This window comes from Bemisia tabaci, chromosome 4, assembly GCF_918797505.1.
Source record: "Bemisia tabaci chromosome 4, PGI_BMITA_v3".
Lineage (NCBI taxonomy): Eukaryota > Metazoa > Arthropoda > Insecta > Hemiptera > Aleyrodidae > Bemisia > Bemisia tabaci.
In genome coordinates, this window is record NC_092796.1 from 847,018 (window position 1) to 873,427 (window position 26,410).

Sequence of the window (26,410 nt, forward strand, 5' to 3'; positions counted from 1 at the left end):
GAAAGGGACTAAGCCACATCAGCTGTCACCAAATTCAACTGAGCAATTTGATTTTTTACAAGAGAACGTGTGTGCAGATTCCTTTGAAAATTTTAAGGAATTTGCCTCGTACTATGCAGAAAATTTACCGAAATTTGCACAAAAAGCCGCAGAGTCGTTCTCATGTAAAAAATACAATTGCCCAATTAAATTTGGCGATAGCTGATGTGGCTTGTTTCCCTTTTGCTCAACACGGTTCAATTGGGCTACTTGGCAAAAACGACGTCTGAGCTTTACAGTGGTTTTTAAATTGTATGAAACGCGGCGCATAATTCGCAGCTGGATGACTTGAAAGCCGCTTGAATTCTTTTGTTTTCCTACTTATGTATCTACAAAAAGTAATCGGCAACTCTTTCTATGTTATTTCTCCTAAAGTGTTTATGATGTTGCATGATCCGCGCAGCATTACTAAGCCTATCTTTCATTCTTAAAAAAGTGGTTCCCTTTGATAGCATCAATGAGAGAGGTATGACTTAAAATCTTGTACTGCACTGCAAAAAAGTATGGTAACATCTATTATTAGTCTACTTTATTTTTTACACAGCGATACTGTATGTATAGTGAAAATAACCAGAATTGGACCGAGTTTAACAGAAAGGAACCAAGCCACATCAGCTGGTGCCAAAATTAACTGGGCAATTCAATTTTTTATGAAAGAATGTTTGTGCGGATTTCTGTGAAAATGATAAGGAATTTGCTTCGTACTATGGAGAAAATTCACTGAAATGTGCACGGAAATTTGCACTACCGTTTTCATGTAAAAAATTAAATTGCCCAATTAAATTTGGCAATAGCTGATGTGGCTTGGTTCCTTTCTGTTTAACTCGGTCCAATTATAGTAGCATTTACCAGAATTCTAAATTATACACACTTACTGAAAAGGTAGATGCTACCCTGGTGTTTACTACCATACTCGGATCACTTGTGTCACAGTAAAATCTACCGTAATTTATTTATTGTGTCGTTAGGTTATGATCAATGGTTTATGACTTGCCGATTCTCAGTTCTTAATAATAGAAATGATTTGGAATCAGATTTTGTATTTAATAAGTTAGATATAGTTTGAAAACTGTCACTGTCACCTTATGTACGTGCACATTTTAAGGGAGGTTAATAAAATGGAATAAATCAGTTACCAACGAGCAAAGAATGATTCCGACTGGAAGGTTACAGATTTGTCGAAATTAGTCACAAGCTCTAAATTGATGCGCGCGTATGTATGGAAATCACGTGTCACCGTAACCAGATGTGCGTCAAAAAGTTCGATAGTCGGTTGACTTGTTGGACAGGTTTGCAGACTTCGTTTCAGTCCTGCCTGGAACGTGAGCAAAAACAAAAACCAAAAAGCTGAACTTCTAACGAACCTGAACGGCAATCAGCATGTATATTTTTCACCCTAATTCCTTCATTGTTTTTCAGTTGAGTGGCAAGATCCACTTTTCTCCTCCAAAGTATATTTGTCATGTGTATAACATTCCTTTTAAATCTTTTACACCTGTTTTCCAATCATAAAATAATTTGGAGATGATTTCCCACATCAAATTTAAAGGAAGAGGAAAGAACATGAACTAATTTAATGTGTGAGTATCGGAGCTCTAGATGGCAAGTTCAGATGTTCAGCTCGCGTGACACCAAAGAGAGCCTGCAATTCATGGTTTAGGTTATTTCGCCCACATGGCGGTTGAAATAGTTGCTAAATGTGATTTATTAATAAATAGGCAAGCTTACGGTATTTTCACCTATAGCACTGCGTGTCCTTAAGTTAGAGGTATTGAAATAAATTATCTAGCACCCCCTACTCAGTTAATTTCCTCTTTTATTGATTACGTTGGTAAAAAAAAAATGAAAAATTATTTTTTGCGCTCTCCTTATGAACCTGGTTGTAAAGCAGAAATTTGTAAGGACAACAATTATTATGATACGTCATTTGACCGGTCAATTGAATCGCCTGAAATTTCGTTTTCTTTTTTTTTTTTTTTTAAACTTTGCCCGGAATTTGGGGACTTGAAAACGCAATGTTGAACTAGTTTTGAACTCACCGAAATAATGTTGAGGCAAAGTTATGGAAAATTGGCTCATTTCGCGGAAAAATCGTGTGACCTTTGAACTGACGTATTTGGGGGGCCGAACCCCCCTTATAATTATTTTAAAGTAATTTTTGTGACTTTTACTCAAAAGTGCTTACAGTTTGGCAAATTTTCCCGTTTTATTTTATTGGCTACAATAATTTAAACCGGAGTTATGATTTTTTGAAAATAGGTCTTTAACCTTTGACCTATCATAACTCTGCCAAAAATTAAGATACTGATTTGCGGTTTGCGCCAAAATAATTTTTAATGGTTTTTCCAATGATGTTTCACAAGGTAGGGGCTAATATTTGAAAAAAAAAGTTGAGGGCCCCCCGCCCTCCTGAGGGAGGGGTAAAAATGTTGACCCCCCTAGAAGATGGTCTCCTTTGAGATAGAAACATTCTCAAAATCCCGTGTTTCTATCTCTAACTTTTCGAAAGTTATCGGGGGGGGGGGGGGCTTTTGGGACACCCTGTATAACCCGTGAGTACAGCTTCCACGGCCGGAGTTTTTTTTTCAAGTGTAAAAATTCGTGCTTTAATACACATAAATTTAGCAACGTTGGGCGGCTCCTACGGGGTTTTTCCCTAGAAAGGCAGTTTTATAAGCGCCACAAGGTGGTGGTTCCTGGAACTGACGGGTTGGATTCGCTGTAAAGCTGAAGGAGTTGCGACGAATCCAATCGAAAGCTTTTCAATCAAACATCTTCCCTGTGCTAAGCCCACTCCTAGAAGCCGTGGTCTTTAAGGAGCCTGTCAGATCCGCGGGATTCCGGGAAGGGAACATGGATCTCGGGATATCCTCAGTGCAAAGGTTTGCTTGGAGGCCGCAAAGATGAACAGGTGTCGTCATGGTGGCGATAGCTATTAGCTTGTACCCTAAGAAACTGCGGCCAAATTCAAGTTGACACAAAGACGACCGCTTTTGACATCCCCTCCTTGCTCCGACCCTCTCCCCCTCCCACCATCAACTCACCACCATTGCAATACGACGCACGATGTTGCCAGTGCCATACCAAAAGTTCGTCACCTTCCGGTCAAAGTATCACGAGCGCCATGTGACGTTTAAACATTTACGCCGCCATTTTATTTTTCCACAGAGAAATTCTTCAACGAAGCTGTCTGAAAATTTCAATTAATTTTCTCCGGCCGATAAAATTCAGTGAAATTTTCGTATAGCTTCGTTGAAAAATTTCTTTGTAAAGAAATAAAATGGCGGCGAAATTTTGAAACGTCGCATGGCGCTTGTGATACTTTGGCCGAAAGGTGACGAGTTATCTTGGAGTTATACCTAGTGGACCACCATCAGGCAGGGTGACGCCTTTTCAAGATATGTTCCTTCATAGAAACTTCATTCGGAACACGCAAGACCTGTGTAAAAAAGTTCAATATCAACTAATGAGTGAAAACTTTATGATTAATAGTTCACATTCAATCCACTAAATAAAAACTCCGGCTGTGGAAACCGTACTTACATGTTACATGGACATAATGTGTGCGTTCGATCCGAACTCAGAAGCCGAGAGTTCCAGGTTTAGTACCCGAGGTAGTCACTGCTACGGCTCCAGCAATCTGAACTCTCGACCTCTGAGCCAGGGGCGAATGGTATGTCTATACAGCCCGTAATTTTTTCACTGTGGTAACATCACTAAATTAGTTCCACCCGTGAAAAAACTAAACTAAAATCTAAACTAAGCTAAACTACTAAAATCAACGTTTTTTCAAATGAGCAAGCCATTCTCCATTTAAATGAAGAGCAGATGATGTCGTTGAAATGACTAAAAATTTAGTTTTACTCGATTGCAACAGTGCAAAGTTTACTTAACTAACTTTGTCCGTGTCAAATCCATTTCAAAATCAATTAGGAGTCTCACGTAGCAAGCAAAATTCATTTTTGTTTTTCTTTTTATGGGAATGTTGGCACGAGGTATATCAAGTGATGACTAATAACAGGCACTAGGTTACGGTTCGATGGACGAACCGTTTAGGCAGAGCTTTGTGAATTTTTCCAACGTGCGCTAAAATTCAGTATGAAACTGAAAATTTCATTGAAAGGGAAAGAACTCATTTAAGCGTAATTTTCTTCGAGAGAGAGGTATGCTGTTTGTTGCTACACCACTTACAATTTTTGCATTTGTGAGAGCATCTTTCACGTTGCTCTCTGGCACTCTTCGACGCCTAGCCGTCACTCCAAAAAAGCAACGAATGCTGAGAGCAATGCATTTGGGTTTCTAAAGAGGGTCAGCAGGAATTTTTAGAAGAGATCGGGTCCCTTTATCATGGTGTGCGTCACATCATGGTGGTCGGAAATGACATCATACCTGACGCCGCGCCATGACCAAACGGCTTCTTTGGAACGATCTTGTTAAGGAAGAGGATGACGAAAAAAAGGCTGCCAAAGAAGATGTTTGATTGGGTTCCCCTTGAAAGAATATGAAAGGGACGCCTATTCTGCCGTGGTAAGGAAGAACGCCGTATGAACCTTCAGGCGTTGCAAAATTTCCGTAGGTAAGTCAAGAATTTTTGGGAAAATTTGCAAATATTTTACTTCCAATTTTTCAGATAATTTTATACGCAATTTTACCCACAGTTCTTGAAAATTTCTCGAGAAAATATTTATGACTTTCCGAAAAAATAAACATTTTATCGAAGGAATTTTGGCAACTCTCGAATATTCATACGGCGTTTTTCCTTGGCACGGCTGCATTGTAAGGGTGATGGCAGGGAGTTTTGAATAAAACGAGGGAGTTTCAACTCCCTTGGCTGTGAGAGGACAGGGTTAACAGGTGTTCCCTGATAATGCACCTCCTACAGTTATCACCTACTCGCCACCTCCTATCCAAAGTGACCGGGATATATATTCGTATTTCGTGCACGATTTGGTAGAGGGGTCTCGAGTGGAAGCTGACAGGATTAATAACCTCGAGTGTTTTCACCGGTTGATTTGCTTCACAAATCAAGTCTGGAAAATGTGGCGGCCGCTGTTTTTGAGTCTGCGTTGAACCTCGAACCCGGATTAATTTGTTGGCGGAAGCAAGTCCCCGTTGTCGATACTCCAGCCTCCAGCCTCTGTCCCACTTCCGCCAGGCTTCTCGGATCTGGATATCATTTGCACGTATTTATGCTGAAAGGAACAATGTGCATAAGGTTTATGTGCAGCATAGTTCCTTTCAGCATACATACGTCCATTTTCCAGGTAGATTCGCAGTAGGGAGGGGATAAAATCATGTAAGTAATATCTGCGTGTTAAAATCCTGATTTCCTCAAAATTTGACTGATAATTCAAGTGATATGAATGATTCCGCTAGTACAACGAAATTCTTCTTAGTTGCGGAAAACATTACTTGTGATATGTGAATAGTTAGGACGCAAAAAGTGACATCGTTTTTTTTTCACGATAAGAAGCAGTGAATCTGCATTTAGAGGTGCACACACCAATAGCTTATCGTACTTTGAATGACCTCTAACATTGAGTAAACCCACCTTCATAAGGGCTCTGCGCCCCGGATATGATTCCGGCAAAAGATTCAAAATAGGAAAGGGGCAATAGCGCGGAAATATTGTCGTTTTTTTGATAGCTCCTTTCTTAGAACAACGTTTTTGAACTGCGCAAACTTTGAACCTCAATAACTTCGTTTTAATTTAACATTTTCGGGGCGTTATTTTATACCAGAGTGTTCTGTATGCTCCGGTATTAGTGACTTAATTTTGATTCCTGTGGGCTAATGGTGCTTGTTTCCGTATATGATCAAAATTTTAGAACTTTCCATAACTGTCGAAACAGAGTTTCTCGCCTGGAATCAATTATTTATGATGGATTTAAATTGAGGAAACGCGGCGTTGCCAATTGGCGAGAATCGCCACTGAGCGCATCAGTGCTCATTTTTGTCTACAGGAGGTTCTCATAAACAATGTATAAATATTCATGGTAATATTAGCGTGGGCATAGCATCCACGCGCCTCAATGTTGCCATGTCAGACAGGCAAAAATATTGTTTTGTCAGGGAAACAGGAAAAGAAGCAGAGGCGATTCTCGCAAGTTGACATCACAGGGTCTCGCACATTTAAATGCAAGTAAAACAACCGATAATTATCGAGGCATGCTGTCTCGCCTAAAATCGATTATTTACAACGGATTTAAAGAGAGAAAGCCCTGCGTTGTCAACTGGTAAGAATTTTCGTTAATTTGGAGATCTTTAATATGTGTTTGGAATCTATTAATCAACCAATATTTGGCTATATTCATAAATGAGCGAGTCTCTTCCTCTTAACTCCTGATTTAACACTCAAAAGTACACTGAGGTTTTTGCAAAGAGCTCGGATTGAGTACGGTTTTCTTGGTTCAACTAAACATTTAACTTACATTTGCGGGTAATATTGTATGTTTCTCCTTCAATCCGGGGATGATACCACACTCCGTTCTTGAATTGGTGTGGCGCAAAACGCTGTTTCCTGATAGGTTTTGACCGAGTCGTAAAAAGCTCCTAGAGTGGGAGCTGAGCTTTCATATGTGCATTTGAATTACTTTTGCTGGAAATCATTAATAGCTCAATTTTTTTTTAAAAAAAAAAAAAAAAAGTGCACTTATGAGCCTTTTCTTCTAAGCCCCTCACAAGTACTTTAAATTTGACAGCTTTGCCAATGAGAAATAGGTTTTGAAAAGAGACAAAATAAATCAATAAATAAAATAAAAAAATCGACAAAAGCAACACCAACAAAAGTAACTAACACGCACGAACGTAAAGTATGCAACGCGACGCTGTCGAAGGTAAAACGATAGACGTTAATGAAAAGAGGATGGAAAAGTAAATTTAACGAATTTTTCCCGTGGGAAAATAGAGGCTGATGAGGGGAAGAAGAAAACTTCTCGATGGAAAAAAGCGCGCATTTCTAGTATACTACCGTTTGCCAGTATTTGTCGAACACTCGAGGGCTGTGACGAAGCGCAGTGTTCATCAGATTAGAGGAAAATCATTGCTTCGCTATCTTTTTCTCCATTCTTTCATCATGCCGTCCTTCGTTCTTTTATTTGCTTTTTTCTCATCTACCGCTATTTACCCTCTAATATTTAAAGTGGGAACAATTAAATCTCGAGTTTAAACCCTCATACGTACACGCAGTGATGGTTCGCCTCTCCGCGACTTTAATTAAATTATCCGACGATCATTGTGGCACTATTACTTAGATGTTAAAAATAGCGATATCATCGTGATATCTCTTTTGGCTTTCAATTTGAGCTCAGCGGTGGTTAAATTGTTTTCCCTCTCTGTTTCAATTCCCTTAGCGTCTTTAGGACAGCATTTCCGATTTGTATCTATTCATCATCGCATTTTTTATCTTCGCTCTCTGAAGCTCAGTTTGTCGGACAAATGGCTTCATCCACATCCGGAATCAGTTTTAGCATTTCCTGGTACGTTGTAATTCAACACAAGACTTCAAGTATGCTTTTAGAGAACTTCAAACCGCGCTAATGAGAAATGAAGTCTCAAATCTATTTTTGAGGGGAAATTTAGAGATTAGATTTGCTACCTCACCCTCAACCCCCCTCCTCCCCTCCCAAAAAATGTGTTTGTCTCATGGTGCCACTTACTGGCACAGAGAACTAAGGCCAAAAACTACTTTTTCCTATTATGCAATGCTATGCACTTAGGGGTTAATGTATTTGGTTCAGTTTTCCATGAATAGTTATGTGTTTAATATCGTCTATTTGTGAAACGCCTCCGCGCTCTATAGTTTGCCTGTAAGAACCGAGTTTTTATACAAGTCGTCGCCCACCTGTCATAAGGGCGTAACTGCACTCTGCAATGAACCCCATCTCCCATACAACTCAGTGCTTTTCCAGGCTCACCTCAATGTGCAGTTTCGCTCTTGTGTCAGCCAAGCGACGAAGTGTTCCCTCGAAAACCCTGAAACTCCCTTCTCTGCAAGTCCGAGTCAAACAGGCACCAAAAAGAGAAGTCCCTGCAGACCTCAATGCACTCCCTAGGGTTGTCAAGAAGTAGCAGAGCCCCGAAGGAAAGGAGAATCTGATTCTAATGTCGCGTAATGAAAGCGCGTAAGATAATTCATTCATTCCGGAACTCAAGATCAATATCCCTAGCCACTGGTCGTTCGAGAGGGATCCGGGATCCACGAAAAGGGTGGTTTTAATTCGTCTCGGCTGATTTATAACTCGTCCCTTTTCTTTCCTCCCACCGCGGGCTTCGCGAGGGACCTTTTTATTTCGTTATTAAATGTCTTTGTGTTTCCAAACGGCAATGAATTTTCGGGTGACGTCGTATCCATCCACCTTCTTTCGATGCTTCACGTCTCTTTCCTCTTTCCCCTATTTTCCTGTTTCGTCCATTATTTATACGTCTCATTTTACTCATTTATTTTTGCCCGGCCTCGTTTTTAACATTGAAATTTTTGAATTCTCATGAGCCAAACTCATAAATCATCAACATCTCGTGTGCGCGGTAAAATTTATATTTCAATCAAAAGGAGCTTCCTTTAAATAATGTCTGAGAAAGATTTGCTTCTAAATCACTTGAAATCCCTTATGAAGAAACCGGGCTGTCTTCGTATCCTTTTTAAATAACTTTAATTCTTTCAAAAGATATAATTAGTCGAATATCCTTTTGACAAAAACATTTTCCTTAGTGTGCGCATTGAGAGCTTGATGTATAATTGCCTACAGACAATGCTACCTAAGAGCCGAGAAAGAATATCGCATAAAACTGATGCGCCAATCAGAGAGCAGATTAGACACGTCTATGTAAGGTCTTCTACCTTGATCGTTCAAGAGACGAAAGAAACACGAAGAGGGATAATCTCCTTCAAACTCATCCTTAAGGGCCACCTCCAGAACTGTGTCCCGCTCAGAAAATTCTAGCTCCGCTGTTTTATGGCCATACGAAACAAATATTGACCAAAAGCCAGCGTCGGCTCCAAACAATAAAACACAATAGCCACCGGTGGACCGCATACGCGGCGAGACCTTGGGAGTCTTCCGAATCACTCTCGGTCAAGTATAACTTCTCTCCTCCTCCTTTTGCTCCTCCATTTTCCTCTATTGTTTATAACTCTCGGAATTTTTATCGCAGCATCGGCGATCTAATCTCGATCGGCCCAGAGTGACGCCATAGTTGTTTTGTTTCATTTCCTTCTCTCAATGCATTTCCGATCTCAGAGATGAAACAAGGAAAGGACGCATGTCGGTCTGAGAAGGTGCAGCTTCCCTTTTATATTTTACTTTCTAAAAGAGGATCTTCGAAGTTTCTGAAAACGATTCGATATATAAATTGATAATTTGTTAATGTTTCAACAAACCCTTCACCTCCCACCTACGAAGGAGAAAACTCCTCTTTTTTCAATTTACGTTACAGTAAAACAGTCTTGTTTTCACAATATTTAACGAGGAACTTTTTAAAATAACTCTCAAAGCACAATCCGGTTGAATATCGCAAATTGTTCTTTCTTTCGATTTTTAAAAACTTGGGGCGTATCGGAATAATTTTTAAATGTGTTCTCAAAAAATTGTGTGTACAAATACCAGACGTTCTTCAGCGTGTTGTAAACATTGGATATTTGTTTCTATAACATCTTAAAATTCATAACTTATCAGCTAATTGATCGACTATCGAGTCGTTCTGAAATATTACTAAAAAAGTGCCAAACACAGTTCGATCGGCACGAAACTCATATTAGCGCCTACAAGACTATAGGAATACTTTACACATTGCACATTCACTTAGAGTATTCATTTTGAATAGATTAAGATTCACTCGTGGGTTATGATCGATGTTTGTGCATTTTTTTACTAAATCCTATTTGTTCGTTCGAGGGAAAATTGACGGTTTTCGAGATCTCATGCAGCGTTTTTTGGCACGGCAGTGGTACATTGTTGTATCCCGCGCAAAAAAGTCGGATTTGACTGTTATTAGATCAGATTGAATGTTCAAACTGAGCAAAATGCTTTATTAGGGACTCTTGAGGGTCGCTGAGTTCAGAAATTACAGATACTTCCAAATAATTTACGTTTTTAAAATTACAGCTCCGCAGCTCTATTTTAGAGGCCCACTGAGCGCCGACCGGCCGCTCAGTGGTCCTGTCCGAAGCTGCAATTTTAAAAACGTGAATTTTTTGGAAGTATCTGTAATTTCTGAACTCAGCGACCCTCAAGAGTCCCTAATAAAGCATTTTGCTCAGTTTGAACATTCAATCTGATCTAATAACAGTCAAATCCGACTTTTTTGCGCGCGAAAATCGGTCGGCGCGCGTTGAGCGGAAACTTCAATCGATCATAACTCCGGAACCGTTTGGTTCCCCAGCTTAATGGACCACTCGTTGGATGCGGAAAAAGACGAACAATTTAAAAAACTGGTTTTGGTTCAAATAAAAAATTGAGATCTAATGCTGTTATAAATTTAGAATTATTCTTTCAAATTTTGATGATGAAATCCTCATAGAGACTTTTTTAAGCTCCAGGGTGCGTTTCTAAATTTTACTTATATGCAAGCGATTTCAGAATAATGCAACAGTCCCATTCATATGTAAAATAAGGACGGAAGCAGCGCATTGAGGAGGATTACTTCCTCCAACTCTGGCATCGCGTGCAACAAGTGAGCGCTCTGTAAGATCGGCAATTGACTCTCTACCTTTTTACATACATGTCACCGCAGATGATTTAGTCCGCCATGTTGAGTATTTGACCACATACATTTCGCGTCCAGGCCTCCTTCCGTCCTCACCTCTCTTTGGAAACGGCCTAAGGGACTGCTCAAATAAAAAATACTGTAACAATAAATTGGATGTGACCGTAAAAGTCATTAGATTAGACGATCTAGGCTCAGGATGACATTTCTCGAAAGAAAACCAAAAGACATCAGCTACTGCCAAATTTCATAGGACAATTGATTTTCCTACAAGGGAAAAAAACGTGTGAATTCTGCAAAAAATTTCGTAGAATTCACTTAAGGTCATAAAATAAAGTCCCTGAAATTTTCTTGAGGATCAGTAAAACCTTTCTCTCATAGAGAGACTGTCCACACTTCCAGAAATACACTAAACGCACTTCTAGAAACACTGCCTATCTTAAAATCGAGAATCACTAGTGTAAGGCGCGGAATTTGATCTTTGAGACTTGCTTAGCCTAGGAAGTGGAGATTCGGTCTCGCAGAGTCTTAAGAAGAGGATACGAATTTGGAATCGATTATTTAGTTGCACTTTCTGTCTTCGAGTTTCGCGTCAGTTAAATCCATTAAGCAAGTCGCCTGTCAGAGGTTTCCTCTTCATCCTTGCTTGTTCTGTGCCGTTTGATTCCCGAATTTCCTCCAATTGTGCCTTTTCCCTGTTAATGGCATCATCGGATTTCTTCTATTTTAGGAAATACTATCTTTCTCTCTGACTTTTGTCTCGAAATCACCAGCGTCGCCGGGGAAGTGCGCTTTAATTCTGAAGAGAAATTGCTTCTCTTTCCATTTACAGTACGACTTTGAACGTAGGGAAGGTGAGGGGGGAGGGGTTCTTGCCCCTAGAATCCTTGTGGTCACCTCCTCACAGAATTTTCAGATCCCATTGTTGAAAAATAAACAACTTAGTACTGCTGACCAACAACAATACAACAAACCATAGTTGGTGCTGAATACCAATAAATGTTGTGTTTTCCACCAATTAGTTGTACATCAAGACCCATCAGGTACTTCAAGTGTCATCCCCTCTTTTTATATTTTTTGCATGATACCCCCATAAAGTTGTTGTAAACATTAATTTCAATAGTACACCTACACTTGCCAACACTAACTAAGTTGGGTAGGCCAATTTTTTTCTTAACAATTGGTTCGGATTAACAACTTTTTTCATGCATCCGACGGTCTGCTTTTAAACCTTTCTCATACAAGTACAAATTAACAGATGCGATTTGCGCAAACTCGAACAACAACTCTTTTCCGGTGATCGAATTTTTTTCAGCTTTTTCAAAACCTATGACGTCACAAGATACCACAGTTGTGCTTTCGTTGAAAATGTAATGCCCCCCTCCCCGCCTACATTGACGTTCTGCAAAGCCTCAATAGGCGTGAACTAAACCCCCGACATTACGACATACGGCATTTAATCTCAAAGTGAGAACATAATCATAAAATAATTTGAAACAGAAACATTTTTTTATCTAAATTGGAATTTTTATGAACGCACCCAAAAAATATTGGAGGACAAACGTTTGCTTAATATCGATCTTGAGTCTCTGCGTAATGTCGATGAGAAATAATTTTCAATTTTTAAAATGCAAACTTTTTTTAAAGTACTTACCAACCTCCTTCATCGAGAAATTCCACTCTATAGATAACTTTTTCGGAAATCTTTACTTCGCCGATAGTAGGGGATGAAGGAAAATCGAAACCACCGAATAAACGCTTGACAGAAACTCCTTTTTGTCCTATTATATCTTGATTCCTGAACACATACTTTCAAGTGGCTTTACGTGAGGCGCGCAATGTGTTCGAAGCGATCGTATCGAAACTCTGACTTCTCTTCCGCAGTCCGGTTGATCTACTCACCGTAATCCCAGTTCCTTAACTTGGAAATTCCGTTCTTATTTTCTAGCGCGCCTTTTTATTTTTGTCTCGGGTATTGTGAAAAGAGCTACGAATAAGAACAAAGTCAGGCGCGGAGTATTCTTCTTACAAGCTTGCCTTTTTCTTTTCAAGCAGCCACATGCTGATACATTATGCTCAAGCAGGATAGACGTGATTTTTAACTTACTAAAGCCGACGGATCAGCCTCAAAATTCACACAATAATGTTATCGTTTTGATTACTCACCCGTTACCTTTTAGAGAGAACGTGGAGGAAGGCGTTATCTGATACATTTCGACGGTATAACTCTCAAACCACGTATGTCTTTGGCGGTGTTTAAAAGTCTCCGCTCCTGTTTTATTTTTTAAAGGAGAACTTTTTTAAAGGAGTATTTAGACATGCAGACATATTCGTTTTGTTCCAGAAAGCAGCATCCAATGCCAGCGTGGTAGTTTTGCAGTATGTGGGATTCAGTCTGTCTGGTAATCTTTCATGCGAGGTTACTGCTGATGCTCCCTCTTTTGCCACAGCGGTTGTTTCCAGACAGATTCTCGTCGTTGGTAAGTTTTGAATGTACTCTATAGTATCAACGCCATACTATTTTCTCAAATATTTGGGCAGGGAAAAAGATTTCCACTCAGATTTTCTCAAAAAAAGGCAATGATATTTTTAAAATGTTGCAAAATGCCTTGGTAAGGACCTATCGCTGAAAACTGTCATCCTTAATTTTTGAACAAGAGTGACAGAGAAAATTCTTTAACTAAATGCCTTAGACGTAACTGTGCCCACAGTTGAATTAGGTACTAAATTCATTTTCTCTCATCCAGTCTCAAAAACCAAGCTAGAAAATAAAATGCGGCAAAACAATTTAAGGAATGAGGTACAACTAGATGTATACTTTCATAATGTACGTAGTTTAAGGAATAAAGATGAAGAAGTACTTGTAGAAATTAAGGAAAAATGCAGTAGTAAAATTGACATTCTCTGCTTTGTTGAGCACTGGATAAAAGAAGTCAAGGATATTTATTAAGCCTAGAAACGTTCTCTTTAGCGTCTTCCTTTAACCGCAAAGTAAAACGGGGGGGTGGAGACAAGCATTTACAGGGTTATTCAAAAGTTACGCACCACTGGCCATAACTTTAGTTCTAATTATGATGTCGATTTGCGGTTTGTGGCGTCCCTCCTCATATCGAGGGGGAAACTTTTTGAGGTGCTTTTCAGTTCTTCACCCCCCCAGGGGGAGGGGGGGCGGGGGGCAACTCAAAAATTTCAAATGGCAACCCCCATCATGTGATACATCGTTAGAAAGAGCATGAAAAAAGAAAATTTTTGGCGCAAATCGGAAGTCGATCTGACCCCCCTGTCAAAAGTTAGGGGGGTCCAAAGGTTATTTAGGGGGTCCGTACCTTCATTTTTTAGAGTAGCTTCGGCGGCTCTTGGACATACCATTTCTCTTTTCAAAGAGTCCTCGAATACTCCAAGTCTGATACCGAAGTCTTCATATTGCCCCCGGGCCACCACAGCCCCCCCGTAGGGGGGGATGGGCCTGTTACAATGAAACATTGCATTAAAATGCGAAATGTCACAGAAGAGCTTCAAACTTAACATCAAATCCGAGTGGAACTTCTTGCCAATGTTAACGCAAACGCAGCCTGCGACTTTAAAGTGAGTTTTCAAAACTCTTAGCCCCCTGCCCCCCCTCATTTTTGGTTGCAGAGCGGGTAAAAACCGGGAAATTCACTACAAATAATGCCCGAAACTAATGTCGAACTTGAGGAGGACCCTTGAAACGTTGCGATCAGTCGGAGCATTGAAATACAAGGACTGCCACCCCCTTAAAGTACGGAAACATCCAAAACACCCCCGCTGCCCCCCTCATTTTTCGTTGCGGAGCGGGTAAAAACCGGGAAAATCGCCAGAAATGATGCCCCGGTTCTTACCAGCTCTGCAACGAAAAAAGAGGGGGGCAGCGGGGGTTTTATGGGTGTTTCCGTCCTTAAAGTGGGCGGCAGTTCCTGTGTTGCAGTTCTCCGACTGAGCGCAACGTTTCAAGGGTTCTCGTCAAGTTCTACAGTGGTTTCGGGCATCATTTCTGGCGATTTTCCCGGTTTTTACCCGCTCCGCAACGAAAAATGAGGGGGGCAGCGGGGGTGTTTTGGATGTTTCCGTACTTTAAGGGGGTGGCAGTCCTTGTATTTCAATGCTCCGACTGATCGCAACGTTTCAAGGGTCCTCCTCAAGTTCGACATTAGTTTCGGGCATTATTTGTAGTGAATTTCCCGGTTTTTACCCGCTCTGCAACCAAAAATGAGGGGGGGCAGGGGGCTAAGAGTTTTGAAAACTCACTTTAAAGTCGCAGGCTGCGTTTGCGTTAACATTGGCAAGAAGTTCCACTCGGATTTGATGTTAAGTTTGAAGCTCTTCTGTGACATTTCGCATTTTAATGCAATGTTTCATTGTAACAGGCCCATCCCCCCCTACGGGGGGGCTGTGGTGGCCCGGGGGCAATATGAAGACTTCGGTATCAGACTTGGAGTATTCGAGGACTCTTTGAAAAGAGAAATGGTATGTCCAAGAGCCGCCGAAGCTACTCTAAAAAATGAAGGTACGGACCCCCTAAATAACCTTTGGACCCCCCTAACTTTTGACAGGGGGGTCAGATCGACTTCCGATTTGCGCCAAAAATTTTCTTTTTTCATGCTCTTTCTAACGATGTATCACATGATGGGGGTTGCCATTTGAAATTTTTGAGTTGCCCCCCGCCCCCCCTCCCCCTGGGGGGGTGAAGAACTGAAAAGTACCTCAAAAAGTTTCCCCCTCGATATGAGGAAGGACGCCACAAACCGCAAATCGATATCATAATTAGAACTAAAGTTATGGCCAGTGGTGCGTAACTTTTGAATAACCCTGTATGTCTCTCCAACAGGTAAATTATAAACCAACTAGATTTTGAGCATTTAGCGATTGAAGAAGAATTTGAAATAACAGGTATCAAAGTGACCTCAATAAAAAAAGTGCAACTTTTAAAACCAATTTTTATTCTTGTAGTGTATCGACCTCCAAAAGGAAATTTCAAGGTATTTCTTAGTAATATGGAAAAATTGCTTAACGAACTCAAACCGCAAAAAAATACAGTAGCCATTTACGGTGATTTCAATGTCGATATGAACGACTCGAAATGCAAAGATAACGCTTCTTTTAGGTTGTTGGCCAAATCCTTTAATCTAAAGCTCAATGTTGAAAATGTGTTCACAAGGATAGGAAAAAACTCCAAAACCCTCCTTGACAACTGTCTTTCAAATTTTGATATAGGGAATATAAATGTCTTTGACTCCACTCTAAGCGACCATTGTAGTATTGCTTCACAAACAAAGCTAAAAGGTAATGAGACAGAACCCATAATGAAAAGATATTTCTCTGCAAGAAATAACACTATCTTTAAAAATGCCATAGGTGACTACATAAAATCGAAAAAAAAATTAACTTTACAAGAACTGCATGAATCTATTGTAGAAAACTACAACAGTAGTTTCCCGCTGAAAGTGAAAAAAATGAAAACAGATAATTTTGAGCTACCATCTCTAAAAAAAATTGAACTAGGGGAATTAATCAAAGAAAAAAACAAGAACTGGGAACTCTTCAAGTTCCACAATTTGAGAAAATATAAAAAATTAGTAAACAGAGCAAATAAAAAGATAAAAAAACTCATAAGTAATTGTAGATACTCAAAAAATGTTGAGCGCATAAAGTCAGCCATTGCCAGTAAAAAAAATGCAGAGGTATGGAAGGTCATCAAAAACGATTTAGAATGTCAAGTCGTTTACGAAAATGTAAGTGACCTCCTGATGGATGGGAAGCTAATTGATGATCCAGTAGAAATTGCGAACAAATTTAATGACAGCTTTGTGAACATCAGGGCAAAATTTCCCAAAACAGGAAGTCCAGCCCTAGCTCGTAATTTAATGAGAGATAAAAATAAAAACAAAAATTCCTTTGATTTTAAATCCGTCACAAAGTACAAAGTTCAAAATATTATCAAACAACTGAACAAAAAAGCGGCAGTTGGTTTGGATGAATTTCCCAACAAATTACTGTTAGATAATTTGGAACTTCTGCTGGATCCAATAGTTCAAGGAGTAAACGAAACAATTTCCACAGAGAATTTCCCGGAATCATTAAAATTAACCAAAATTCTCCCGCTACATAAAAAAGGCTCCAAAAAAGATCTGGAAAATTATCGTCCCATTGCGATACTTCCTTTTTTGTCAAAGATTCTCGAAAAAGTTCTATACAATCAAATCTATGATTATTTTGAAAAAAACAATCTGTTTACTTCATCGCAGTTTGGATTCCGAAAAGGAAAAAATACAGGCTTAGCGGTCATGACCTTCCTAAACCAAATAAGGCAACTAAAAAATGCTTGTTCTAAAGAGTCAATCGTAAGCATACAGTTTGATCTGTCGAAAGCCTTTGACTTAGTTGATCACGATATCTTAATTGAAAAGTTAAGAAAATATGGCTTTTCCACTAAAGCCTGTAAGTTGGTTCGGAGTTTCCTCTCCGGTAGATTTCAAACAACCGAAGTATCGAAAAATGGCCGAAAATATCATTCCAATTTCACACCTAGTACCGCTGGCGTAGCCCAAGGCTCATTGCTAGGTCCACTTTTATTTCTTATATACATAAATGACCTGCCAGATTTTCTAGAGGACAATGGAATTGACCTTCAAACAGTAATCTACGCTGATGACATCAATGTGGTAGTTAAAGGGGTAGATATAGAAAATAAAATTAAATGGGTCATCGATAGAGTCAACAAATGGGTAGAGGATAATAATCTAAAATTAAATTTTGCTAAAACCTTTATATTAAACTTCACTAAAAATATATTAGATTTTCAATCGGTCAAAATCGGTGATAAGGAAATTCAGACAGATCAAACAGTGAAATATTTGGGCTTCTTCATCGACCAACAACTAAATTGGCATTCTCACGCAAAACATATTGAGAAAAAAATTGCAAGTAGGGCATTTGCTATTAGGAAACTTAATAGGAAAATAGATAGGGAGTCCCTCATGTTGTACTACCATTCTAACGTGGATTCCATAATTAGCTATGGCATACAATTATGGGGCTATACAACAGGTGCCAGAGATATTCTTTTAACTCAAAAAAAAATCTTAAGAATTATTGCAAACAAAAAAAAATTTGACTCTTGTAGAAAACTATTCCCAGAGTTCAATGTGATGACTGTCTTCTCTAGGTATATATATTCAACAATAAAGGAATCAATTAAATTAGGCTACATCATCAAAGAAAAATTAATTACTAATAATCAAATACAAACCAGAAATATCCTAGCAAAAATTGAAAAAAAACGGGGGGAAAAAGTAGACTGGGATAGCTTAGAAAGCAGAGGTATCAGATTCTTTTCCCAAGCAAACCCCCCGCCCTAACAGAACTTTACCAAATAAAAATCCACAACCCTTCACACTCTATCCACACCCTCCCCACCCCCCATTCATATAAATTTTTACACCCCGAACCACCAGCCCCACACGCCGCCCCTACTACATCCCCCCCCTCACTCCTCCCCTACTAGCCTGCCACCCCATTACGACCAACCGTATCCTTTATCGTTCTCAATAATACCTGCAATCCAATTACTCTTCCCAACCCCCCCTTTTTATCTATTTTAATACCCAAAGATTAGTGGCAAAAAAACAAAAAAAACCCACACCCTCCCCCGCCCCCCCCCCCCCCCCCCCCCCCCGCCCCCCCCCCCGCCCCCCCCCCCCCGCCCCCGGCCCGCCCCCCCCCCCAATCCCCCCCCCCCCCCCGCCCGCCCCCCCCCCCCCCCTCCACCCCCCCCCCGCCCCACCCCCCCCCCGCCCCCACCCCCCCCCCCCACCCCCCCCCCCCCCTCCCCCCCCCGCCCCCCCCACCGCCCCCCCACCGCCCCCCCCCCCCCTCCCCCCCGCCCCCCCCCCCCCCCCCCCCCCCCCCGCCCCCCTCCCCCCCCCCCACCCCCCCCCCCCCCACCCCCTCTCCCCCCACCACCCCCCCCCCCCAACCCTCATAACCCAACATAAACCCAACCCCAAACAAATCCTCTATAACCTCCCACCACTCAAATGTACACCAAACCTGCGGCAGAATCCAACCACCCACACAACAACAACAACACAACCCCAGGATAGCGACACGAAATGATCCCCGCGCTCGGCGGCGGAGACCAAAGACCCACCGCACCCATACCGCCCCCCCTGCCAAACAAACACGGACACCCAAGGGACCCCGCCGGCCCCCCCAACACTGAGCGCGACGGACCATCCTCGCGCCACACACAAAGCTTCGCTGCCATGCCTATCATGTATACCCTCGATAGCACCATTGCCCCAACTACCAGTCCCTACTCCTCCACCGAACAGGATGCGACCGCTTAGCTAACACCCTATCCTCCAAAATTAAAACATACAACCAAAACGTTAACAGGCCCCGGATGCCGCTTTTTCCAACCACACACCCAACCTAACCAGAATTTCTCTGAAGTTTCTACACAAATGTATTCGTTAGTCTTTACATCATAATGTTTTTAAAATTATTCCCCATTTCTTTTGCTGTCAGAACTATTTATTTATGTTTAGAGCTGGCACATCTTATTCTAAGTAGATTGAAAAGTTGCTTAAATCCTGTCTCTAAAAAACAACTGGTAGTCTTGCAAAGTTAGGTCGAAGTTTCAAGATCGTTCATTTCCATTTCGATTAGAATAATGGATTCAAGAACTGCCAGGACTCAAGATCTCTCTCTTCGCGCAACTATGTCTAGGCAGGAGTACAAAGTTCAAACTGTGAAACACTAGTGAGGCACTAAATATGGGCCATTGTCGCCTGACGGTTCAAAAAAATAAAAATAAAAAAAATGAGAATTCTTAAAAATATGCTCCTCTTCGTAAACTTAGTGCAGTTTCAAGTCATTCCTTTTGGCTGGAATAGACATTACGATTTGCAAGACAAATTGGACGAGATCATTCCGATGGTGAAAGTGCAAAATTGCGTATCTCGGTTTGCGGCGTTGCAGACTTCCTGCCGTACTTTATTTGCTTCATAGAAAACTACTGAACGTAATTTATTGAAAATTTCAGAGATTTTTCTTCTCTTCAAGAAAAATATTCTGTGAAAACTTCAAGCCTTGATTTCGGTTTGGTCTCCTTTTACTTGATAATGTAAGAGCAAAGATTTTGAAACACCGCAACTGAGATACGCATTTTTACTGTTTCACCGTCAATTTTCGTAATTCCTTCGACAAGCTATGTTTACCTCAGTTGAAAAGAATAGTTCGGTGAAGCGTTGCAGTTTTGAGCAGCTTTGTCGTTGTTTGATGAAACACGAACACATTTTTGATTGACCGTCTTGATCAATGATAAACAATTTTAAAAATATGTTCCGTTACTCACTTGCGGTATCTTTTTAAACCATCTCTTTTTAACCACTTTTTTTTTTCTTTAAAAGATATCGTTAGTGAGCAGCGAAAAAAATGTTTACAATTTCTATTCACAATTTGACTTATGCCCCCCCACCCCAAAGTTTCTATAACGCCTTGATCGGGTTTCTTATGTAGCATCTCAATACATTTTACACAAATTTTAGCTGAAAATGATGAAATAAAGCGAGACTGTTTGACAACTCTGTCTGGGCAACGGCAACAGTCACCGGGAAAAAGTTATGTGAAAGTGTTTTGGAGAAGCGTTTACTTTTCTTCCGGACTCCCCCGCTCACGGGCTCTCTATCGCCTCGCTCCTAAAACCCATTCAAACACCGAAACCGAGGAAATTCGAACATGTGCACAACCCAAAAACCTATCAACATGAATCATTGCTGTATCAATCTGGATGAAAAGGCGCATAAATCCGTGCGGTTGGAGGAGAAAAAAGTTTCATTGCGCAGCGTATCGCTGATGTCGAATTTCAGAAACATTTCAGAGAACATGGGATTGTTACACGTTCCTCTTTCCTGGAAAGGAACGGGGGTCCGTGGGTCCTCTTTCCGCGGGTTTCCACGTTTATACTTGAAATCTTCGTGGATTCCCAGGCAGATGGATTTAACCAAAATTAGCCTAATTGCATCTCCCGTTGCTCAATTTTCTCTTGTCTTTTATTATTTCCGAGAACACTCTGCAACATAACGCTTTGAAACATTCCACGATTTTCCCTTGGCATACTCTTTGATACAACTGCATATGGACGTATTTATGCTAAAAGGAACTATGTTACACGCAAACCCCATGCAAATAGTTCCTTTTAGCATAAATACGTCCATATAAGACCAACGCATAACGCCTAACGCATAAGACCAACAGAGGTCAAACGTTGCAACTGCATGCGTCACGGTTTCCATCCTCATTTCAAGCTTTCGGAAGGCATCACAAATTCGGCTGTTTCTAAGCTCCTGCGTCAAAATTTAAATTATGTGCTAAGTTTATAAATCTACTTTTCCAAATTTCCCAGAAAAAATCGTCATATATATCCACTGTCCCTGCTCTATTTGCTTAGCAGTTTATTGCACACGGTAATTTATACATTTTATTGGAATTATTGTTAATGTTCTTCTTCTACTTTTTCTACCTATCATTCTCTCTTATTCACAATTAAATCTGGTGTCTGTAAATTTTTTTTAAAAAAAATACTACTCATTACCCCCCCCCCCAAAAAAAAATCAAATATTATCGAAGAATATTTGAAAACATGCCGACGATGAAACTACCAGACCACGTATATCCGTTTGCGACGTTGCAAACTTCCTGTTAATTTTATTTTTCAAATGGTAGACTCCTTAATGTCAAATCCTGAAAACTACCGTTATTTTTCTGCTCTGTGCGAAAAAACTCTGAGAAAACTTAAGGAAAAATTATATGGGTCGTATTCGATCTATGAAACAAGTGAGATTGTATCGATATCAGTTCGTTCAAAATGTAAGTCAATCGAGTAATCTGAGGGAACGGATTCTTTGTGATAAAGTTTTGATGCTTATGAGTAAAAAATGGCAATGAAGGGTGAAATTATTGAGAAGTTTCTCATTTTTAACTTTTCCAACTTGAATCCTACATTTATTTTTAGTTTGTTGTGCGTTTTATGTTGTCTTGATGTTCTATTGTTTTGAACAAAAGTATTCATCAAACCACTATCGAATACGATTTATTGATATGTTCTCCTTAAAAAATTAAAATTGGAGCAGAGAATTTGCAAAACACCGAAAACGAGACACGTGGTCTAGTAGTTTCACCGTCGACACGACGTTCTTCCTTAACACAAAATTATATACAGATACTACTCTCTTTCAACAGCGCGGCATCGGAGATCTTGACGCTAAACGAAATCAGTCGTCTCGAGGGCATGAGCCAAGAGACGGCCTTTGCTCCCTCCGTTCGATTCAAATTTACCGTTATGACGCGACACATAAATATGTCGCCCCACTGTCTCTTTCAGATTCGCATTTGACCCCACTTGTTTCAGCGCCGTCCCGTTTTCACGCTCCCCCCGCCCGCGCGTGTCGCGTCGCGTCGCACAGTGGACCCAGTCAACGGGAGACGTCGACAACATTTGGAAACTTTAAACGCTTATAACTCTGCGGTTCTCAAAGTGGTTCCACTGGTTCCTCGTGAAATTTTCTACTTACAGCACCCCTTGAAATGTAAAAGGTGACGAAATAAACACAAAAATTTGCAGTTTTAGTCAGAAATGTCATGTGCAACCTACCTCTCTAACTGACTCGATCCACTTTGCGTCGTCCAATAAACGCTAATGGATCCGAGCGATGGGATCGCAGCCATTTTTCCCGGACTCTGTTTGCATCGTAACTCGGCTTCCACCGAGCGAGGGGTTCGGAGGATGCTTGACATTCAACAAAAGTGTCTAGCGAGTATGTTGGACGGCCACCGTTTATTGTTCGAAATTTTCAGTGCACTGAAAAAAAAGTTGGGTTTTTGAGCTGAGAATTTGGACCGCGTTTAGCAGAAAGGAACCAAGCCACATCAGCTATTGCCAAATTCAACTAGACAATTTTATTTTTTACGAGAGAACGTTTGGGCGGGTTCCTTTGAAAATCTTAATAGATTTGCTTCGCACCATGCAGAAAATTTACTTTTTGCAAAAAAAATCCGCACAACTGTTTCCATTTAAAAAATTAAATTGCACAATGTTTGACAATAGCTCATGTTGCTTGGTTCACGCGCATTGGACGCGTTTTGTTGACGGCGCTGAGATACAACTATTCGTGCTTGATGGGTGTCCGCGTTGCGTCTGCAAAATTGAAGGCGCTCTGGCGCGAGGCGTGAACTCGCTATGCTCTGATCTATGCTGTCGTCGCTCAGATTCGGGAGAAAAGTTAGGGAAAACGTGGCCTAATTACGTCTCTTGTATCTCTGGCTGCGTGGGCACTTGATTTTTTCCTTCTTTTTCAATTTGATGTCTTATTCTTCTTTTACGATTTATTTGTAGACCTAAATCACGCATTTGCGGGTACCATAACTCCTCTATAAGAGATTGTCGGGTCTATTTGACTCGGCTTGGGATTTTTAGTGGTAGTTGTCAAAAAAAAATCCCCAAGATTCGATTTTTGTTCTCAATTTGTTGTCTGATTTTTTCTTAGAATGCATTTGTAGACCGTAATCTAAAACTCCGTATATACCGGCCCCATGAAAACGGTGAGTCAAGCGATTTTAGCAAGTGTCGGATCCATTCGTCCTGCTTGGGCATCCAAGAGTTGAAAAAATGAAAAATAAAAGAACGTTAGACAACGTAAAATTTTCGGCTGATTTCGATTGAGTCCGTCCAATTAAAATTTACTGGAATTTTTTACTTTCATTATTTACTGTAAAGGTAAACGAAATGTATGATAGTGTAATAGTATAGAGAGTAAAGATTCCAAGTATAAGTCCGTTCATTTCTCTATTTTACTCTTTATTTCGTTTTAAAATTTTTAGTCTCCAGTAAGAGTATATACTCCGTTTTGATTGATGATGTTCATTCTATAGTTAAAAAGCTAACAATTTGGTCAAATAAAGCGAAATTTTAGCGATGACTGAATTAAAATTCAGATCAAGTACGTTAAAATCATTTTGGACCCTGATGAATAGGTTTATTCAAAGCGGCAGCATGTTTTCCACTCACTTTTGTGTCATTGAGGCAGATCAGACAGGCACGTGGTAGGTGCGTTGTAATGATTCCAAGAATCAACAACATGAACTAACAGTCATTCGATTTTCCGGTTTTGAGACACGCTGTTTGATGTTGTAGTAGGTGCCTATTCTATTGAAGCCTGCTTGCATCCATTCGTGGAACTTTTCGATGTTGCCAAGGAATTTTGCCGCCATTTGGTGCAGATCTTCATGTAACTGAATTGATCTAGGGAATGGTTCCTCTAAAGAGACAAACAAGATCTCGGAAAGGAGGAAACAATGTTTAAAACAAAAAAACTTGAATGAGAAAATTGACGTCTGTTTTACTTTGCTCTCTTGAAAACAGAAGAAAGGTAATCAAAAATAAAAATATAAAGGAAGTTTTTTCGGAATTTTAATTTGAAAAGGAATACCAAATGTGTGTGTTCTGTTTTGATTCTGTTGTTAATTACAAACAGTGATACCCTCTGTAGCCTCATATCCCGGAATAAAGACAGGAAATGTTTAATTTACGAATATACTTGTATTAAATTAATTCAATGATTCAAATCTCTATCTGGCTCGACTGAATGAAAACTGGATATGTCATTATTAAATTTCTCGATGCTGCTTTTCTAAAAGGTTTTCCTTGTCCAAAGAGACTATGACATCGTTTTCGGAGTGGAAAAGAGCAGTTTTATTAGCACTTCCGATGAAATTGGAAGGCACCCAACAAGTTGGAGGAAATGCCAGAAAACTTGGAGACAAGTAATTAAATATTTCATCTAAATGGAATGGGAATAGTGGAAATGAAAAGGAGAGAAAATATAAAAGCACTTAAATAATGAGGGCAGGCCACTTTTGGATTGCTGTTATTATGTCTTTCTATATGTTTATTTAAATAATCTTAGATCGGCGATAAATTTCACGAATAAAAACGTAGGATCTTGGAATTTAGCCTTTATCCTGAAAACTTATGTCACCCATGAATAAGTGAACGAATACACTGATCTAGATGCCTTAGAATGCAGTTTGTTCTCTTTAGACCTCATACACATGTTTTTCTTCGAAAAATCTTAAAGGAAACATTCTTCAATGTGTCCATGAAAATCAATGCTCGACTGCGAATAAGGAATTTTTTTCTCCTGTTAATACAGGCTTTGTTTTGTTATAAAATATAAATCGATAAAAATAAGTTGGTAATTCCTAACGTGAATTCAGAACCAAAGTGACAACGCGAGAAGTTTAACAACCCTTTCCATCCCCATGGACTAATATGTTTCTCCTCTGAGGCTATTCTTGCGAGTTTCAGGAATATTACATCCCTGGACCCTCCTGACATATTTTTGACCATCGACTCCCTTCCACGCAATCGAACTTGCAGGGCGCTCATATGTGCTTTATTCTTTAATTAGGTAGGGAACTTAAGATAATTGAACGTCTTAACGTGGACATTGTTAAAAAAATATAAGAAAGCAACCGTTCAGGGATGCTTTAACTCATGTCGATGGGAACGTATGCGGAACTTAATGAAGTAAGAGGCTCTAGCACGGGTAGTACTCGCAAAAAGGTCTCAACACTTCAAAGCTACTTTGATTTTCAACGCCTCTGTAGATAGGTCCGCTCTGCAAAATTAAATTTTCGCGTGTTTAACATTTACCCTATCTGGAAACTGCAGAATTTGCACACAAAAATTTTATTGCTTCATCTGAGAGTGCAGAATAAGCTGAGTTCGCAATATTTTTCATAATTTTTTTCTAAAATGGGAAATCGGAGAAAAATAGATTTAAAAGTGCGAGAAAATGTGCCGCCTTGTGACGCAATCTGGCGGCATGTTCCATTTAAGCACATGTATTTTGGCAAATTAGGTTATTTTGTCAAATTTCCTCCAATAATTGTTCAATTTAGAAACCAAAGATATCCTCGTGCTCGTTTTCTTAACAGTTTCATTTTAAACATGGAGTTCATAAAATTTCAGTACCTGCAAATTCACCTTTGCGGGGAGGGGACTCTTTTTTTCTAATAATGAGCTCCATTTCGGACCCTCATCAGCCACTTTTTAATCCGTCAAATAATTTGGACATAAAATTACCCCAGACCGACCCTCCCTCACACTCAAATATCCATCCCTTGAGTAAAAATGCTCTTTAGGGGGAGCCCATTTAGTCCTTGTAATCCGCTCTAATTTACAGGGATTTTTAAGATATTCCATCTCTCGGTTTTTGGTAATGGGAGAAAAGCATAAAATAAGACAACATAAAATACAGTTAGGCTAATTATATGAATCAAGCGCCCTATGACTCTAATCGAATAAATCATGAAATCGGGCAAAGCTGCACGTTGACGCAGCAGAATCCTTATGTGCCGACATCAGTGCTCCTGAGCTAAGGCAAAACGTTGTATGAACATTAGGATTTTTTTAAAATTCATCCGGCACAAAACCTCTTTTTGATCAATTTTAAGATTATGGCTCCCCGAAATTTTCAAATAAACTAGAGAAAATTGCGGAAACAATTCTCAAATAATCACATCATTTTTCACAAAAATCCTTAATATACTGAAGTAAATTTGGCAAAAATGAATGTTCTTACGC

The 26,410-nt window shown here is 40.0% G+C and overlaps 1 protein-coding gene across 2 annotated transcripts in view; it reads left to right on the forward strand.

Annotated features, from left to right (window-relative positions):
- LOC109031242 (uncharacterized) overlaps positions 1–26,410 on the forward strand; it is a 196,079-nt gene that overhangs the window by 160,069 nt on the left and 9,600 nt on the right. For both annotated transcript variants that reach the window (XM_072299116.1, XM_019042652.2), the window contains one exon: positions 13,088–13,223. In XM_072299116.1, coding sequence (XP_072155217.1) covers positions 13,088–13,223 — 136 coding nt within the window. The remainder of the gene's footprint in view (positions 1–13,087; positions 13,224–26,410) is intronic.